Source organism: Podarcis melisellensis, assembly GCF_964234715.1.
Source record: "Podarcis melisellensis genome assembly, chromosome: 8".
Lineage (NCBI taxonomy): Eukaryota > Metazoa > Chordata > Lepidosauria > Squamata > Lacertidae > Podarcis > Podarcis melisellensis.
This window is the reverse complement of record NC_138540.1, coordinates 83,759,050-83,779,399: the sequence shown is the minus strand read 5'-3', so window position 1 is coordinate 83,779,399 and position 20,350 is coordinate 83,759,050. Positions and strand designations below refer to the sequence as shown.

At 47.6% G+C, this 20,350-nt stretch overlaps 1 protein-coding gene and 1 pseudogene across 2 annotated transcripts; one reads left to right on the top strand and one right to left on the bottom strand.

Moving 5' to 3' along the window:
* The first annotated feature begins 4,779 nt into the window (after nt 1–4,779).
* On the top strand, nt 4,780–6,359 carry LOC309375750 (adenosine receptor A1 pseudogene; annotated as a pseudogene). The gene has a single exon. The product of its transcript is annotated as an adenosine receptor A1 pseudogene (transcript).
* A 7,234-nt stretch (nt 6,360–13,593) lies between these two features.
* On the bottom strand, nt 13,594–16,200 carry SNRPD2 (small nuclear ribonucleoprotein D2 polypeptide). The gene is made up of 3 exons (XM_081922488.1): nt 16,065–16,200; nt 14,382–14,561; nt 13,594–13,863 (listed from the first exon to the last, which is right to left on the bottom strand). Coding segments are annotated over exons 1-3 (357 nt in total). The 5' UTR covers nt 16,067–16,200; the 3' UTR covers nt 13,594–13,688.
* Between the last annotated feature and the right edge of the window lie 4,150 nt (nt 16,201–20,350).

Genomic DNA, 20,350 nt, shown 5'->3' with positions numbered 1-20,350 from the left:
CAGGCTGGGCTCCCACCTCCTATTAATGTGTATTTATTTATCCAGTCTGTATCCACAGCTGTGCCCGGCTCTCTTCATCACTTTTAGAAGCGTAACGAGTTTAATGAGCCGTCCATTTGATAAAAGGCCTCTCACAATGGTTTGGGTGGCCCCCCCTTCTTCTTCTACATCAGGCATGGTCCCAGATAAGAGATTTATAGGCTCGTTTGACGTAAAAGTAAATAACTTTAAAAATAAAGCAAATTAGAGGAGACTTGTTTGCTGACCCAGATGCAGAGAATAAACTGACGTGTTGTTTCTAATTCGGCACAGGCGCCGTGCTAGGTGTGGCCAACTCTTTATATCTTGCAGGGCTCCTGTGCTGCTAAAACCTAGGTAGAGCCAGCAAACGAGACTTTCCCTTTGTCTTTTGCAGGTGATGATTTAACTTTCATTAGTTCTCCCTGCAAGGAGAAAAGGTCAATCTGTTCACTCATTTTGCACGGCTGCTGCTTAAGGCAAGAGAGCCCCGGAAGAAGAAAAAGCTGGCGATTCTCCTCTTTCCAACTTCTGCGGTGCCCACTGTGATGCCTGACGAAATTATCTCTAGGCAGCTTCCAACAAAATATTAAAATGCAACAATCTATTAAACATTAAAAGCTTCTCTAAACAGGGGTGCCTTCAGATGTTTTCTAAAAATCGGATAGTTGTTCATTTCCTTGACATCTGGTGGGAGGGTGTTCCACAGGGCGGGTGCCACTACCAAGAAGGCCCTCTGCCTGGTTCCCTCTAACTTGGCTTCTCGCAGGGAGGGAACCGCCAGAAGGCCCTCGGCGCTGGACCTCAGTGTCCGGGCAGAATGAAGGGGGTGGAGACGCTCCTTCAGGTATACTGTACTGAGGCCGTTTAGGGCTTTAAAGGTCAGCACCAACACTTTGAATTGTGCTCGGAAACGTACTGGGAACCAATGTTGGTCTTTCAAGACAGGTGTTATGTGGTCTCGGCGGCCGCCCCCAGTCACCAGTCTAGCTGCCTCTGGTGGTGAAGTCAAACCACTGCATTAGCATCACTGCTGGGGCGCAAGCCTTGGCAGTGTTAATGGAAGTCCTGGGCTGCCCAGATGGCAGGACCCCCCTCCCAGTCTCGCTGCTGTGGTCCAAGGGAAGCAGATCAAGACATTTGGCCCCAGCTTGGCTGCCAGAATTTCCAGAAGGAGGAAGAACTGTGAGGGGAGAGACTCCATCAGGCAAGGCCTCTTTCCACCTGCCTTGCTCTAGCCTCTAGTCTCTGCTTCTCAATGTGTATTGTATTATGTACTGTGGCTTGCCGTTGTTTTATTGATTATAGTTTAGATAGTATTTAATGTAACTGTTGAGTGGATTTCTATTTAACTCTTATATGTTGATATTATTATTTTATACTATTCTAATGATTGTTGAGGGACGCGGGTGGCGCTGTGGGTTAAACCACAGAGCTTAGGACTTGCCAATCAGAAGGTCGGCGGTTCGAATCCCCGTGACGGGGTGAGCTCCCGTTGCTCGGTCCCTGCTCCTACCATCCTAGCAGTTCAAAAGCACACCAGTGCAAGTAGATAAATAGGTACCACTCCGGCGGGAAGGTAAACGGCAGGAAGGTAAACGGCGTTTCCGTGCGCTGCTCTGGTTCGCCAGAAGTGGCTTAGTCATGCTGGCCACATGACCCGGAAGCTGTACGCCGCCTCCCTCGGCTAGTAAAGCGAGATGAGTGCCGCAACCCCAGAGTCGGTCACGACTGGACCTAACGGTCAGGGGTCCCTTTACCTTTACCTTTAATGATTGTTGAATGTTAATTTTTGATGCAGGTTGCCTATTTTAAAGTTGTGTTTTATTATCACATTTTTGTATCGCGTTAGATTGTTATAAGATGTACATTTTTTGTTCCTTCAGCTTGTAAACCGCCTTGAGTATTGTAAGATAGAAAGACGGTATACAAATTAAAAATGAGGATGATGATGATAAGAGGCGCCTTAGGGACTCCCCCCTCCGGATTTGCAGAATCCCAGAGAACTGAATGGAAGAGTTGGGGGAGAAACGAGCAACGGCGGGAATCCGGGACTGACAGATCCGCTGGATCCCTGGAGAACCCGGGGATTGAACCCGGAACCTTCCGCATGCAAAGCAGATGTTCTGCCACGGAGCCAGGCTGCCCAGCCGCCTGCCCATCCCTTTCCGTGGAAAATACAGGTGCTTTTGTATGCCAACCGCCACTTATCAGATCTGACTTTTGTAATCATCACAACACGGGCGCCACACACAAAAAAAGGACAAAGACGCAGACGGAACAGGCAGCACAGGCTGTGGAAGCGCTTTGGGGGTCGGCTGTGAGCTTGCTTTTCCCACCCCAACCCAATCTTGATCTTTTCAATAGCAGCCGGTCCTGGGACAAAGATCTGTGGGTGAGTCAGAGATCCCTTTTGCTTCTTCATCAATGAAAACTTTTAAGACATGGGTAGGCAAACTAAGACCCGGGGGGGCGGATCTGGCCCAATCGCCTTCTAAATCCGGCCTGCGGATGGTCCGGGAATCAGTGTGTTTTTACATGAGTAGAATGTGCCCTTTTATTTAAAATGCATCTCTGGGTTATTTGTGGGGCCTGCCTGATGTTTTTACATGAGTAGAATGGGTGCTTTTATTTAAAATGCATCTCTGGGTTATTTGTGGGGCATAGGAATTCGTTCATTTCCCCCCCCAAAAATATAGTCCGGCCCCCCACAAGGTCTGAGGGACAGTGGACCGGCCCCCTGCTAAAAAAGTTTGCTGACCCCTGTTTTAAGACCTGAATTAGGCTGTGCTATCCCAACTGCCCAGAGGTCTAAATTCTCCCTTTATCACTCCTAGCTTGGCCTCTTTAATGCTTGGGAAACTAAAAATAATGTTGCCCGATTTGTACTTGTTGATGCTGGACCCAGAGATCATCGTTGGTGCAGAGGAGTTAGCAAACAGTGAGAGGAAGCTGTTAATTAAAAGTGTGGCCGGTAAACGGTGGGGAAAGAGGCAAGGGTTAAAGGGTGGTCTTGGGGGGGGGGGTGCCCTTTAAAAAATATTATTTTTACTCTGCGGGAAAAGCAGCTATGTAGTTCGCAAAGGGCACTGCTGGCGAGAGATCTTGCCGGCCACCCCTTTCATTTCCAACAGGCAGCCTGACATACAAATTAGCATATGGAACTATTGTGCCAACTTATGCCATGGGCCTTTGCCCCAAACACCTGGCAACACACTGAGGGCGGGGGAATGCGAGGACTGGTGGTTGTGCCTTGAAGCAGGCTTTGGAAATGCAACTTATTTTACTCCCCACAAATTCCCTTCCACCCAAATGCTGGGCAAAACCCAGAACATCCAACTACCTCCTTTTCGAGGGAAAATCCGTGCCCCGGATTTTTTGTGTGAAATACATAACTAATATTTAGTTTGGGTTTGGGGTTGTGTGTGTGTCGTCCTCTTACGTCTTAAGAGTGATTGGCAAAAATATTTGCGTCAGATTGAAGCTGGAGATAGTTGGTTAGATCATGATGCTGATAACGCCATGGTTGCAGGTTCGAACCCCGTATGGGCCGTCTGCATGGCAGGGGGTTGGTCTAGATGATATTCAGGGTCCCTTCCAACTATACAGTTCTATAATTCTATATATTTGGAGGAAGTATGGGAAAGAACGGTCCTGAAACCTGGGAGGAAGCCATCTGACCCATGACAAATAAGGTGTGTCGCTGGCTAGTCAGCGTAGACAAAACAGAGGCAGAAGGACAAACGGGCTGAGCTGGGACGCTTTCACGCCACCCATTTAAAGCACTAAAAAGGTAAAGGGACCCCTGACTGCTAAGTCCAGTCGCAGATGACTCTGGGGTTGCGGCGCTCATCTCGCTTTACAGGCCGAGGGAGCTGGCGTTTGTCCGCAGACAGTTTTTCCGGGTCATGTGGCCAGCAGGACTAAGCTGCTTCTGGTGAACCAGAGCAGTGCACGGAAACGGCGTTTACCTTCCCGCCGGAGCGGTACCTATTTATCTACTTGCACTTTGACATGCTTTTGAACTGCTAGGTTGGCAGGAGCAGGGACCGAGCAACGGGAGCTCACCCCGTCACGGGGATTCGAACCGCTGACCTTCTGATCAGCAAGTCCTAGGCTCTGTGGTTTAACCCACAGCGCCACCCGTGTGCTATAGACCATACCAAACTAGATAGACCAATAGTCTGGACATCTTCCCCCGTTTCTGTGTTCTTCAGACAGGACCCCCTTGGGTTTCCTGGAAACTTATCAGCTTCCTTAATGAGAAGATAAATAATGGCAGTGATAATGTTTGTCGGCTGCTAGCATTCTTCCCCTGCAATTTTCTGCTAGCTAGAGCATTTGGGACGCAGGTGGCGCTGTGGGTTAAACCACAGCCAGGACTTGCCGATCAGAAGGTCAGCGGTTCGAATCCCCGCAACAGGGTGAGCTCCCGTTGCTCGGTCCTTGCTCCTGCCAACCCAGCAGTTCGAAAGCACGTCAAAGTGCAAGTAGATAAATAGGTACCGCTCTGGCGGGAAGGTAAACGGCGTTTCCGTGCGCTGCTCTGGTTCTCCAGAAGTGGCTTAGTCATGCTGGCCACATGACCCGGAAAAACTGTCTGCGGACAAACGCCAGCTCCCTCGGCCTGTAAAGCGAAATGAGCGCCGCAACCCCAGAGTCATCTATTTCCCTCAGAGAATCGTTGGAGGGTATGCAATACCTATTTATTTATTAATTGACTGAACTCTTCCCCCCTTCCCTGCCCCATTTAACAGACTCCTGGACTTCCTTGGGACCCACAAGGGCCCATCAACCTGCAGAGTCCGGTGAGCTTTTCCCTAACAGCGTCAACATGGCTGCTGCTCCATAATGGCTGCCCATGACCATTCGCTGTCCATGCAGCAGCAGCCCCTCAGAGCTGTGAACGCCACGTCGCCTCCGGCCCTGGACGTCCCCTACTTGCTGAGCGAGAGCCTGATCGCGCTGTTCTCCATCGTGGGCAACGTCTTCATTTGCGCCGTCGTCCTTCAGAGCCGGAAGCTGCGGGCCGTCGTCACAAACTACTTCCTGGTCTCGCTGGCCGTGGCAGACGTCTTGGTGGGGGCAGTGGTCATCCCTTTTGCCCAATTCACCGACCTGGGTTTGCCACGCTACCGGTCGCAGCTCTGCCTCCTGATGTTGTGCATGCTGCTGGTGTTGACGCAAGCCTCCGTCTTCGGGCTGCTGGCCATTGCCGTCGAGAGGTACATCTCTATCCTGAAGCCTTTCCAGTACAAATCCTGGATGAGCCCCCTCAACGCCCTCCTGGTGATCTTGGCGTCCTGGGTGCTGGCTCTTCTGATCGGCCTGCTGCCCATGATGGGCTGGCACAAGCCCTTGCCGGCCAGCGGGGAGTGCCTCTTCAACGACATCATCGCCAACACCTACATGGTCTACTTCAACTTCATGGCCTGCATGTTGGCTCCTCTGCTGGTCATGATGGTCCTGTACGGGCGCATCTTCCTAGAGGTCAAGCAGCAAATCCGCAAGGTGGCCGAGGGAGAGGTGGACGTCAGCGCCCAGGAGAGGCGGCGGATGATTGTCCGCAAAGAGCTGCAGACAGCCACGTCGCTGTTCATGATCCTCTTTTTCTTCACTGTCTGCTGGCTCCCGGTCCACATTCTCAACACGGTCATGCTGCTCTGCCCCGCCTGCCCCATCCCGAACCAGCTCATCCTGGCCTCCATCATCCTCTCACATGCCAACTCCGCCATCAACCCAGTCATCTACGTCTTCCGCATGAGATCCTTCCGGAAAGCCTTCGAGAGCGCCTTTTCGGGCATCTGCTCCTCTCCCGCCACGGATGCCTTCTCCACCTCCAGGATAACGCCTTCCAATGTCTCGGAGGTGCCCCTTCGGAATCTGTCTTTGCCAGGGAAGTGAATGCAGATTCTCAGCTTGAGGATGGTGGGGGTGCAAGGCAGGAGGCCGACAGCAGGTGGCGCTAGAGCCAGTGGCAGGTTGTACGCAGGGAGGCAGGAAGGGAGGGGGTTGGCTGAGGGTGGCTGAGGTTGGTGGGGCAGTGCCCCCGTTCACCCGAATGGACCAGTTTCCGCTACAACTTCCTGATGTGACCGTCCACCTGCAGAACACAGATGGGCGAAGAGGTCGAATTTCACTCCTTTTCCAACCTTTCCCACCTTAAATTCTGCTCTCTACATTTCCACAACAACTAACGTTTTCCATTAAGAAGTCCTCACGAAAATTCACCAGCATTTTAGTGAAAAATTTCCCTTGCATGTAGACGTTTTGCATGCACCTTTCCCTCACAGATGCATTTTTGCAAGGCGATTTCCCTTAATATAACACATTTTGGAACATCCTTGATGCTCAACTGTGCCTTAATATGCACACTATGATACGGGCATTTTTGTGCCGCGTGACTTTTTGCATTGCAAAATTCAGAGAAAGGACGGCTGGGTTTCTGTCCACATTTCAGAAAGTACAAGCTTGCTTTTAAATGTGAAGTGACTCCAATTTCCCTCCCATCCCTAAGAGCGCTCCAGGTCAGGGTTCCAGCCAGGCCAGTCATGCCCTTTCGTGGACACTCTGTTCCACTTAATTCCATTTTGTTCCTTACCCAACAATCAGTTGCATCCCCTGTCCCCTGGGCATGCTCAGTCGCCAATGGGTAGTTTTTGGGTTTCTAAACCTCCCCCACCGTAGGGTTTCCATCCCCAAAAAGACTTATGCAAAGCTGGGAAGTTTCTCCAAAGTTCCTCTCCCCCTTGAGGAGAGGTTGGGCTATTTCAGCTACATCCTAAAGATCCCAGGCCACAGAGAGATTAGGCTGGCCTCAACTAGAGCCAGGGCTTTCTTGGCCGCGGCTCCAATCTGGTTTATACGCTCTGTCACAAGAGACTAGGGCCCTGCGGGACTTGACATCTTTCCGCAGGGCCTGCAAGACAGAGCTGTTCCACCAGGCCTTTGGTCAGGGCACAGCCTGACCCCCTCCTCTGGCAACCTGCACAGAATTTTGCTTGATGGTTGCCATTAATTTGATTTTAATTAATTTTATAATGAATGTTTTTAGAATGTTGAACTATTTTTGATTGTTGTTAGCCGCCCTGAGCCCAGCTTCGGCTGGGGAGGGCGGGATATAAATAAAATTTATTATTATTATTATTATTATTATTATTATTATTATTATTATTATCAGAATATACCCGTTTTGCTATTGGTACATAGCATATGAATTGTGTGCTGCAGGAAGGTCTTCCATCTGACATTGTTTTAACTGGACAAGTCCCCTGATTTGTGTGCTGGGGGGCGGCTAGGATTATGGGGAGACGGGGAATGACACCAGCTCCCTTCCGACCTTTCATTAGTTTTATAAACCGGTTGCTGCGTGAGATTTGGTATCTACGTTCTCCACAAGAGGGTGCTCCAAGACTTCGCACACATTTAAGTCCCCAAGCCCCATCCTATGCTGCCCATCGCTACTTTTAATTCCTGAAGAGAGAAAGCAAGACTCAGCTGGAGTGAGGAATCAAAACATTTCCCTGTGTATGCTGTTGAAATGCTATCCTGAATGGGGCTGTGCAAACCTGTCAATTTCAGGTTCTCTTGCTTTCTGATTTTTTCCAGCCCCAAATTCAGTCTCACCAGAGTGGCACATGCTCTAGTTATCTCCTGTTTGGACTACTGCAATGCGCTCTACATGGGGCTACCTTTGAAGGTGACCTGGAAACTACAAGAGGCCATATAATACCAGTCCTGAAAGACCTACACCGGCTCCCAGTACGTTTCCGAGCACAATTCAAAGTGTTGGTGCTGACCTTTAAAGCCCTAAACAGCCTTAAAGGCCCGGTATACCTGAAGGAGCGTCTCCACCCGCATCGTTCTGCCCGGACACTGAGGTCCAGCTCCAAGGGCCTTCTGGTGGTTCCCTCCCTGCAAGAAGTGAGGTTACAGGGAAGCTGGAAGAGGGCCTTCTTGGTAGTGGTGCCCGCCCTGTGGAACGCCCTCCCACCAGATGTCAAGGAAATAAACAACTCTCTGGCTTTTAGAAGACACCTGAAGGCAGCTCTGTTTAGGGAAGCTTTAATGTTTAATAGATTATTGTATTTTAATATTTTGCTGGAAGCCGGTTAGAGTGCCTGGGGAAACCCAGCCAGATGGGCAGGGTAATAATAATAATAATAATAATAATAATAATAATAATAATAATAATTATACCCCCGCCCATCTGGCTGGGTTTCCCCAGCCACTCTGGGCAGCTTCCAACCAAATATTAAAGCAATACAGCATTGTCTTTTAAAAGTAAAATAGTTGTTTATTGCCTTGACAGCTGGTGGGAGGGCGTTCCACAGGGTGGGCGCCACTACCGAGAAGGCCCTCTGCCTGGTTCCCTGTAACCTCCGCTTCTCACAGCGAGGGAACCACCAGAAGGCCCTCGACGCTGGATCTCAGTGTCCGAGGTGGATGATGGGAGTGGAGACACTCCTTCAGGTATACAACTTCTGCTTAAGTGTATAAAAACTATGCATAGCATGGCAAAAGCAGGCAGAGGTTTTTCTCTCTCTCATAATTCCAGAACTCAGGGACATCCAAACTGAAGGTTGGAAGATTCGGGACGGATAAAAGGAAGTTCTCCCTCATGCTGCGCAGAGTTAAATTATGGAATTCGCTCCTGCAAGAGGCAGCGACGGCTGCCAACTTGGATAGCTTTAAAAGAGGATTCGATAAATTCATGGAGGTCTATTGATGGCTACTAAGGAAATCAGCCCTGAGTGCTCACTGGAAGGACGGATCCTGAAGCTGAGGCTCCAAGACTTTGGCCACCTCATGAGAAGAGAAGACTCCCTGGAAAAGACCCTGATGTTGGGAAAGATGGAGGGCACAAGGAGAAGGGGACGACAGAGGATGAGATGGTTGGACAGTGTTCTCAAAGCTACCAGCATGAGTTTGACCAAACTGCAGGAGGCAGTGGAAGAGAGGAGTGCCTGGCGTGCTCTGGTCCAGGGGTCACGAAGAGGCGGACACAACTAAACGACTAAACAACAGCCACAATGGCTGTGGTGCACCTACATTGTCAGAGACAGTGATGCTTCTCAATACTAGTCTCCGGGGACTACAAGCTGAGAGGCTCGTCTTGTGCTCAGGGTCCCCAGAAGTATCTGCTTGGCCACCTGAGAACAGGACGAGATGGACCACTGGCCTCACCCTCTTCTTATGGTCTTCTTCAGTGCTTTGGGCTTCAAGCTGGTGAGAGGTATCGATGGGTCCAGCCAGGACCTGGCAGTTCTCAAGCTTCCCCTTATCAGCCTCCTCTCCCTTTCATCCTGAATTAATCATCAGGACTCCGCTGTCTCCCCGTTTCCTGAACATCAGTTGTCGCCTCTGCAGAAACCTCTGACTTGTTGAAATTGGAGCCCCGTCCTGCGCTAAACCCGAGCTGCAATATTGAGCTGGATCTCCTTGCCTGGGTGGATGGATGGATGGGCGGGCTGGCTGGCTGGGGGAGGGGGTGGGATGTTGGGGGGAGAGAAGAGAGATATGGGCCGGAGCCTCCTGCTTTACCAGGGGACTCTGAAACACTTCCAAAAGGCTTATTCACCACGGGCCAATTCACACCTTGCAAAGCAGAGGAGTCAACATGCTGTGGAGAAAGATATCCATTGCTTCAGGCCCAGGATCTTTTGCAGGAAGTCTGCTAATCACCAATTTCCATAGATGTGCAGAAGTAACTTACACCATCCGCATATTGGATATATTTCCTGGAACTGCAGTCTGGGTGGTCTCCCCTTTGGCCATCCCCACCCACAACCTCCCTGCAAGTCCAGAGTGCACTTGTTCCATGATGTATGTATACTGTATGCTTGTGAAACATGTATGCTTGTGAAACATGGGCCACTTGTAAACGCCATCTCCAGCTCCTCAAAAGATTCCATCAACCGTGTCTCGGGAAAATTTTACACTTAGGGAGAGAGGCGAACTAATGCCAGTGTACTGGAAGAAGCAAAGATCACCAGTGTCGAAGCAATGATTCTTCAACATCAACTTCTTTGGACTGGTCATGTTGTGCGGATGCCTGATAATCGTCTTCCAAAGCAACTACTGTACTCTATCCCGAACTTAAAAATGGAAAGCGTAATGCTGATGGTCAGCAAAAGAGGTTCAAAGACTCTCTCAAGGCAAATCTAAAAAAATGTAGTATAAACACCGACAACTGGGAAACACTGGCCTGCGAGCGCTTCAGTTGGAGAACAGCCTTTACCAAAGGTGTCATGGACTTTGAAGACGTTTGAATTCAGGGTGAAAGGGAGAAACGTGCTAAGAGGAAGGCACGTTTGGCAAACCCTCACCGTGATCAACTTCCGCCTGGAAACCTGTGTCCCCACTGTGGAAGGACATGTGAATCCAGAACTGGTCTCCACAGTCACTTACAGACTCACTGTTAAAACCATGTTTTTTTGAAGGCAATCTTACTCAGCTACGAGTGATTGCCAAACACCTGAGGGGCACTGCTGAAAGTAAGTAGGGACAGCCAGAGTTTCATCAGCAGCTGGATAGGAAACAAGTTTGTGACTCTGTTTATCTCACCATGAGTCTCTTGATAGAAATGTCCTGAATGTGGAGGAGCCAGTTTTTGCTCCCAGACTCCAACTACCTGCTACACAAGTACCACCTTTTCCCCCTATGCGGAAGGCTCTTGAGGGATAAGCAGTTCAAATCATGCTCAACATCCTTCGAGCTTGGCATCTTCTCATCACAACCCACCCCCCTCTTCATGGCTTTGGGTGCAGAATCTGAGTTGGGGCGTTAGAACGGAGTAGTGGGGCTGACTTAATGGATGAGCTTTGGGAAGTTTCAAAATTCAGCAGTTAGCATTTACTGGACTGTTACATCCAGAAAGCACAAAAGCACATCCATTATTCAGACATGTAAGAAAAAACCTGGAACCATCAGCGCTCACCTGTGAATGCCAAAATTCACCAGATTCAGACATGTAATTAATTAACACTTCCAGCTTGTTAACAGTTCCCCCTGACCTTCAAAATTCCGAGGTGCACATTTTGGGTTTCATCTTCGGGGAGAAGTGGTTAGTTTTTAAGACCTGAGCAATATCCCAAGTCTTTCTTAATCTGATGGGCCTCTGCGCTCCTTGTTCAATGCAGTGCCTATGAACCTGAAATCTTTTCTCAAATCCCTTCCTCCGTATCTACCATGCTGAAAAAAGCACAGGGCACCCCAAGTAGCCTAGTCGTCCCCGTCCCCCCCCGCCAGGCACCTTCTGACGATTCCTCCATCTGTCCCTGTATAAAATTCCCCAGTGTAGCAGCAGGCTTGTGTTGCTGTGCCCCGTCGACTGATTGCCCTCCCCTAGGGGGTAACCGATACTTTAAGTAAATTTGTTTTTAAGCAATGCTTAAGACACAGCTCGTGGGACGCACTGGGCGGTAAAAGGTTTGCCCTGTATCAAAGCAAGACAAAGTCACTTTCAGAGGCTGGAGAGGGTTAGGGTTTCACCTCGGGGCTGGGAGGAAGCCAGCTGGGCCGAAGGAATGAGCTCATGCTGACATAGGGAGAGGAAGAGATGCGCACACAATAGAGAGGAATAGATACCAGGCACAGCCATCAGCACAAGCAGCAGGCTGAAATAATACGGGGAGGCAGCTTTGGGGTTTAGGAACAACCCTAGCTTTCCTCAACCTGGTGCCCTCCCAGGTGGTTCAGACTGCAAGTCCCGTTAGCCACAGTAAGGAGGGGGTTACAGGAAGAACAGCCCTAAAGCGGCATGTTTTAGGAAGAGTTACAGTGTTCAACTTAAGAGGCAAAGGGAAATGGCTGCAGCTCAGTGGTGGAGCATCTGATCTGAATGCAGCAAGTCCTTTGCTCTGTCCCTGGCATCTCCCAAGTAGGAGACTGTATCCAGTCTAAAAACCCTGGAGAGCTGTTGCCAGTCAGGGAAGACAGCACTGAGGGAGATCAACTAATGGTCTGTATTAGGCAGCTTCCTGTGCTACTAAACTGAACTTGGGGGAACATTTTTCTAACTCAATTTTGTATTTTAAAAACACACCAGAATATTTCATTGTCTGTTCAAGTTTCCAGCCCCCAGGTGTGTGGGGTGTGCAGTTGGGGAGAACAGCTCTTTTAATCTTCTATCTTAGGAAGGCTTTTCTTCATTGCGGTTCTGCTCTTATATTGTTTGGCTTGACGACTGATTTACGGCACTTTCTTGCACTCCGTTGTGTATTTTGTTTTAATACTCTGTTCAAAGCTTTGGGAGCCCAAACAGCAGTATATGAATAAACTGTGGTAATAATAAATTGCAATGGTCACTTCGTTTGTGTGGTTTTTACAACACTCACCAAGGATGCGATAAAGTTTTAAAGAATATACGATAAAATTCCGATGCTGGCAAATTGATGCAGAAGCATCCCTCCCCTGCAGTTGTTGCTGTTGTTAATTAAATTTGTGCGCCACCCTATACCTGTAGATCTCAGGGCGGTTTACAACATAAAATTACAATATTAAAAACACAAAATACACAATAAAAATAAGAACAAGGGCAACCCAATAATCCCTCCCTCTGCTGCTGCTGATCAATGCAACATTTATGCAATGTTTTGGGATATGAATTTGAAAATTCCCAAGACTGCAAATTGGTACAAATTTTGTTTCAAGTACAGTTGTACCTTGGAAGTTGAACGGAATCCGTTCGACTTCCAAAACATTCGGAAACCAAAGGGTGGCATCTGATTGGCTGCAGGAAGCTTCTGCAGCCAATTAGAATCTGTGGAAGCCGCGTCGGACGTTTGGGTTCTAAAGAACATTCGCAAACCGGAACACTCACTTCTGGGTTTGCGGCGTTCAGGAGCCCAAACATCTGAGTACCGAGGGACGACTGAACAGGCATATTGTATTATTCCGTCTCTAGGTTTCATTATGAACAATACATCTTAAGTTTTTAAAAGTCTGGGGATATTTTTAAGGAATGGGGAAAACAGAAGTGAAGAACCTTTCTCTACCTTTTAGCTAAAACCTACATGCCTCAGCAGCAGGCTTGTTCCAAATTCTAGGACTTGCAGGCAGCTCTGTCCAAGTCAGTGACGCCAGCAGGGCCCGGAACACAACTTCTGTTCTCATACCAAACGAAGATGTTTTGCTGCGCTTGCTGGTCAACTGTAGGGAATGCTGATAAGGTGAGGGGATAGGGATAGACCTATATCAGTGGGAGAAGTCAAAAGCTTTCAGTTTGGGGAGTGGCTTCTTTTCCTACCTAACGCTCTCAGCACAGAGGACTTCAGGCTCCAAGCATGTAACCCACAGCTCAGCTCCCACCAGCTACCAGATTCTCAACTCCTTCATTGCCATCAAAAACTTCACCAGGCAGAAGAGCCTGTTCCAGACATAAAAGCAGAAAGAGGATTTTAACAAAATGTTTATTACAAAAGAAAAGGTCATCAGGCCACATATATGAACATAACCAGGTGTCTGGGGATTGGAAATTTCATTAGTCAGCTCCATGAATAGCAAGAAGCCTTGCACTTTCCTTCATCGGGGTAGTGAGCACTCGTAGGTCAAAAATACTTTTAAATGCTAAAGCCACCATCAGACCATAACAGCCTCTTGGTGGTTATCCAGAAAACATCTCTTTGCTGGACTAGGCTCTCGAGCCCCTACAGCCTGCTGACAGCCTATTATTTGCCAGCGATTAGAGGGTTCCTCAGCACCACAATGACTGAATCTCCACGCAGGAACATCTTGGAGATGTAGCGGTCTTTGTTGACAGGTTTCGATTTCTTCTTGCCTTTCCCACTCTTGGGCACCTCTGTCCACATCTCCTTAACGTTTTCCAACACCATGTTGCAGTGCCTGGTGGGGAGAGGAAGCTGTTACCTGGATGCAAGGCTCTCCCTTTCCTGCTACCAACAAATGGGGAGGGAACAAAACATCCCTCTCTCTGTGACCAAGGAACACCCCCATTCTCTAGACTAGAGAGTCCAGAAGAACCTCAAAGGGGAATTGTTCAATTCCCAATGAACAAATTATACTGTTGTTAAATTTATAAACGGATTACCGCCGCAGGAATAGGATGGGCACTATAAACACACATCTCACTTGACAAAGACCAGGGTAAAGAGATGCATATTCAGCATTTGCTGAAAGCTCGGTAATGAAGAAACCAGACACATCGTTGTGGAGAGAGCATTCCTCAGCTCTGGGGCTGCCAGAGAATCCCCTCTCCTGGGCCAACACTCCTCTCTCCCTGAACTTCTGAAGGAGATGGAACTACCAAGAGGAAAACTTAAACTGGAAATCTGCCACTTATTTTGAAAGTCTGAACTTGACCTGGCTTTATTTACTTCCGAGCAAACAACAGAGGATCCTACCTGTCAAAGGCTTTGACCCGGCCAAGCAGTTTCTTGTTGTTTCGACAGTTGATTAGCACCTGAGTATTGTTTTTGACGGACTGGGTGAGAACAGAGAGGGGCCCCGTGTTGAACTCTTCCTCCTCCCTCTTCTGCAGCTCCTCTGGGGTCATCTCACTCTTGGGCTTGTTTAAGAGGCTCCTGAAGGGGAAGAAAAGAGACGGCGCTTGTCAAGTCCCATAGGATAACTATGCAGGCATCTGGTGTACGACAACCAGCACCAACTAAATGTGACTTGGCAATATAAAATATGTTCTAGTGGTTATATGACTCATCCTTTCATCGCAAGCATGGAAGAAGCACTGTGGTGCAGGGGCGGTGGAAGGGAAAAAAAGAAAAAGATCATAACTGCCAAGAATCATTATTCACCCACTTAAACATTTTAAGGCAGTAGACACAACCCACCGAAAGTTTCCTGTGCAGGGGAGCGATGGGATTAGTGTGGAAGCAAAATCTCTGCTGCTCATAACTAACAGGGAATAAGATTATCCTAACTGTTGTGGTGTTGTTATTTACCCACCCTTTACCCTAAGGTCCCAGGGCAGATTACAGCGATCAAAACACAGTATTAAAAACAGTTTTGAAACAAGTTAAGAGTCATAACCTCTTAAGGTGGTGCCTTTAAAATATGCACCCAATTACTTTGCTACATAGCGCCCTTTACCAAATTGAAGGCAAGGTGGTTGGAAACCTGCTAACGCAGGACCCTCCCATCCGAATTGGCAAAATTATTCAACTAGCCACTGGGAAGCATCTTGGAAGCAGCCAAATAAGCCAAGAGGGAAGAACGTGGGGACACTGGGAGTGAGGAAGAGGCCAGCAGCTGGATCAGACCAAAGTGGGGAAGGGGAGGCAGCAAGCCCCAGCATTCTGCTCTTAAGGCAGCCAACCAGCTGCTTGTAAGGGAAGCCCACAAGCAGTGCATGAAGGCCGTGACTCCCCCTTCCCACTTGCAAAAGGCCAAGGTGCACGAGAAAAGGGGCGGCAGAGAAGAGGATGGTGTCAGGGGGCGGAGAGCTGGGGGTAGCCTTTCTAAAAAAGGCATTTAATTCCATGAATGGTTTGTTAATGAGTGATTTCCACCACTAATGATAATAATAATTTATACCCTGCCCATCTGGCTGGGCCTCCCCAGCCACTCTGGGCGGCTTCCATAGAAACCAAAAATACACTACCCCCACTATGATTTTAGCTGCTCCCTCCCTCTCTCTCTCTCTCTTTTTACAGGTAGGTAGCCATGTTGGTCTGCCGTAGTCGAAACAAAATAAAAAAATTCCTTCCAGTAGCACCTTAGAGATCAACTAAAATATCTGAAGAAGTGTGCATGCACAGGAAATCTCATACCAATAACAAAATTAGTTGGTCTCTAAGGTGCTACTGGAAGGAATTTTTAAAAATTTTGTCTCTTTTTTGTAAGCTTTCTTGAGTCGCTGTAAGGGAAGAAGGTGGGACACAAGTAAATACGGCAGTAATTATAACGCTCTTAAACAGGCGCGCCTATTCGAATATTTACGGTATAGTGATGAGGACCCCCCCCCCCAAAATCCTGACCCACAAGAAAGGGGACCTCCCCCCCACCATAAAAAACCCCGGGCTCCTTCTCTTCCACCTCCCTCCCCGGCCCGTCCTCAGCCGCCTCCTCACATGGCTGGGCCCTTCTCCGCTTCCTAGCCGTCGACTCGCGCGGCGAACTGCTCCGTCGCGGGTTTGCAAATGTGAGCGCCTTCCCAGACTTCCGCTTCCGGGGCATTTCCAAGCCTGCCCGACCGGCCCTTCTCGGCCTGCCCTCTCTATGGCTTTGCGACTACGGCGCGCGAGAAGAGGCAAAACACCCCGCGAAACGGCTTTGCCCTGCCTGTGGGCTGTTTACTCGCTTGGGTTCCAACGCCCTGTTGGACCTTCTTTTCGAGCAAAATCTGGCCTGCAGACATTGCACTTTATTGGGGAGGGGGAATGCATAATAATAATAATAATCCATTTATAATGGAGGAAGGGCGTTCCTAAATCAGTCAAATCGCAGCAAAAATGAAGGGAAAGGATGCTTGCCATATTTCAAAAAGTGAAAATCCGGACACAAAAGTTGTTGAGCGTTTTGGAGCAAAGTTGTTGAGCTTGCTTTAGTTCTTCCCAAAACCTCTCTCTCTCAAAAAAGAAGTTTTTGAGCTACTTTTAAGGAAATTTGCCAAAATCTAGTCTTCCCGCATGGGTTACCATACAGCTGGATTTTCCTGGACACTGCTTCCGACTGCAGCATTTCGGCTATGTCCAGGAAATTCAAGACAGATGACAACCAGTATTATCTTTTACATTTATATTCCACTTCCCCCTTTAAAAAAAACCACCAAAAAAACCCTCAGGTTGGCATATGTAGCTTTTCCCGCTCCTTTATTTTATCTTCTCAAGAACCCTGAGAGGTAGGTCAGGCCAAAAAGAGAGTGGCTGGTGCCAAGGGACCACATCGTTGGATAGGGATTTGAATGCGCCCAGCTCAGCGCAGTAAACTCCGCACAACGCTGGCTTTTTCAATGAATTGGCTGTTAATGAAGGAGTGAGCAAGCTTTGTCCAAGCACGTAATGGCAAAAATATATATATATGTTTATGTCGGTCATAGCAGGTGCCAGCATAAAAAGGCTTTCACAGGCAGGAAAAAAGGTTACGGTATTCTCCACCAGTGAGTAAGGTAAAGTTAAAGGGACCCCTGATCGTTAGGTCCAGTCGTGGCCAACTCTGGGGTTGCAGCGCTCATCTCACCTTATTGGCCGAGGGAGCCAGCGTACAGCTTTCAGGTCATGTGGCCAGCATGACTAAGCCGCTTCTGGCGAACCAGAGCAGCGCACGGAAACGCCGTTTACCTTCCCGCCGGAGCGGGACCTATTTATCTACTTGCACTTTGAGGTGCTTTCGAACTGCTAGCTTGGCAGGAGCAGGGACCCAGCAACGGGAGCTCACCCCATCGTGGGCATTCGAACCACCGACCTTCTGATCGGCAAGTCCTAGGCTCTGTGGTTTGACCCACAGCGTCACCAGTGAGTACCATCACACAAGAAAGGGCTATATATATTTCAGATAAAAGTATCTTGTGAATAAGGGCTGTGGTGTTTGTGTCCTGCTTGTGATATATGCAGTGCTTTTTTTTCTCTAAAAAAAATGTTCAGGGGAGCCCAAGAAAGTAAAATCTCTCACTGCCTCCATTTCTTCCCCTTCTATTTGCCAGGAGGTGATGGGCCCAGTGGCCATGATCTTCATTTTTTTGATGTTGAACTTCAGACCATATTTTGCGCTCTCCTCTTTCACCCTCATTAAAAGGTTCTTTAATTCCTCCTCACTTTCTGCCATCAAGGTTGTGTCATCTGCATATCTGAGGTTGTTGATATTTCTTCCAGCAATCTTAATTCCAGCTTGGGATTCATCCAGCCCAGCCTTTCGCATGATGAATTCTGCATATAAGTTAAATAAGCAGAATAATAATAATAATAATAATAATAATAATAATGTCTTCCCATCTGACTGGGTTGCCCCAGCCACTCTGAGCGGCTTCCAACATATATAAAACATTGAACATTCAAAAACTTCCCTATACGGGGCTGCCTTCAGATGTCTTCTAAATGTTGTATATTTAACTTATCTCTGTGGCTCGGAGGTTGCATAACTTTTCCCTCCAACATTTCTCTGATGAAAATAGGGACTTCCCAAGGGAAAGCGGGACATTCTGGGATCAAATCAGAAACTGGGATTGCCTCTGTAAATGTGGGGCTGTCCTGTCCCCGAAAAATAAGGAAACGCTTGGGGGGTGGGTCTTCTGTTCTCCACACGAACTGGCTCCGATGTCAGTTCCCTGACAGCCATTCTTCCACTGTTGGGACTTGTTGTGTTTTCCAATTCTTAGCTAACAAAATTCTAGCTGCAGTTGTGGCATGCAAAATCAATCTAACATCTTTTTGGGGCAATTCCAAACCTATTATTCCAAGAAGAAAGGCCTCTGGTTTCTTAATAAATGTATATTTCAACATTTTTTTTCAATTCATTATTAATCCCGCAACCCTACGTGGATATGCTGGGATCGAACCTGCAACCTCCTGCATGCAAACCACTGAGCTGTAGCTCTTCCCCAGTGAAATCTGCTTAGACTTGTTTTGTAACTGCCTCCCTTTGCCTCCCTTTTTATGAATGGTGCGTCATTGCGCCCGGGGGGCACGGAAGTGGCTGGTGCTTTGTGGATGAGTTGAGGACCATAAAAGTCAACAGGTGCCAGGCAGGCAAGCAGAGAGAGAGAGAGAGAGAGAGAGAGAGAGAGAGAGAGAGAGAATTTGTGTTTAATCCACAGAAGCTTCTGGTTACTGTCAGCTGCGTCCCCATCTCGCATGTTCAGACAGCTCCCTCGAAGGGCAGGCGCCTGTTTTGCTTGTGTCCCTCTGGCGTGGTGCCGCAACAGGAATGGAGGGGGGGGCACTCCCTGCTTTGCTGGGAATCTAAGGAAGCTTGGGACTATGGTCTAGCTGGATAAAGAAATGGGCATTCATCTAAAATATGTAAAATTACCGTATTTTTTTACTCTGTAAGATGCACCAGACCACAAGACGCACCTAGTTTTTGGAGAAGGAAAACAAGAAAAAAAATATTCTGAATCTCAGAAGCCAGAACAGCAAGAGGGATCGCTGCGCAGTGAAAGCAGCAATCCCTCTTGCTGTTCTGGCTTCTGGGATAGCTGCGCAGCCTGCATTCGCTCCATAAGACTCACACACATTTCCCCTTACTTTTTAGGAGGGGAAAAGTGAGTCTTACAGAGCAAAAAATATGGTATATCAATAATGGCATCTAAGGACTGAGGGTGACCTCATACCAGCGGTTCTCTTTTTAAAAAAATATTTTATTTGATTAAAAATATATATAAACACACAATAAACATCAGTTCAAAACCAAATACTGCAATTACAGTGGTACCTCAGGTTAAGAACTTAATTTGTTTGGAGGTCTGTTCTTAACTTGAAACGGTTCTTAACCAAAGGTACCACTTTAGCTAATGGGGTCTCCCGCTGCCGCTGCACGATTTCTGTTCTCATCCTGAAGCAAAGTTCTTAACCCGAGGTACTATTTCTGGGTTAGTGGAGTCTGTAACCTGAAGCGTCTGTCACCCGAGGTACCACTGTGCTCTGAATCTCCTGACTTCCCCCCATCCCCTCCATGGTCATGGGTCCAAGCAAAAATAATTACAACTGCATGTCAATATTTATCCAAATATTTTTCTTTCTAAATTGTCCATAGTTTCCGTCACTTTACAAGTGTGATTAAAATCCTGTTTTAACCTGCTTGCAGTGGTCTCATATATAAATTATAAACTTTTCCCATTCTTTTTAAAAATTATTGTCTTCTTGATTTCTGAGCTTCCCAGTTAGTTTTGGTATTTTGGCATAGTCTGTCATCTTTGATTTGCCATACTCAGACCAGTGGTTCTCAAAGGGTGTCGCACACCACACAGATGTGGCGGGAGAACATGGCAAGTATGGTGGGAATATTCAAGGGCAATCAAATAAATATGAAATAAGGATATCTATCTAGATGTTAGGATGATAAAGAATGATAGAGATGATAAAGATGATAAAGAATGTTAGAGATGATAAAGAAAAGAGGAAAACAGGAAGACACAATGAGAGATAAAGGAGGTGCTGTGGGATTGGTGGAAGTCAATGTCTTGTTGTTGTTTATAATATAATATTAACTTGTAAGGTATGGATTTGTTTGTTTGTTGCTTTCTTTAGTTTTCAAATGTTGAAATGTTGATTTTTGTGTGTTGTGTATTGTTATTTTTTGATATCTTTTGTGTTGTTGTGTGGAAAATACTAATAAAAGTTATTTAAAACAAAACAAAACAACAAAATATTTAACATTTCGGTGTAGTATCTCTCTATCCCTGTCTTCTCTATCGCTATCT

Bases quoted from the DNA above. Each gene is read 5' to 3' on its own strand.
- SNRPD2 (XM_081922488.1), bottom strand. The intron at 13,864-14,381 runs GTAGGATCCTCT...TCTCCCCACCAG, and splicing joins CGGGTCAAAGCCTTTGACAG to GCACTGCAACATGGTGTTGG.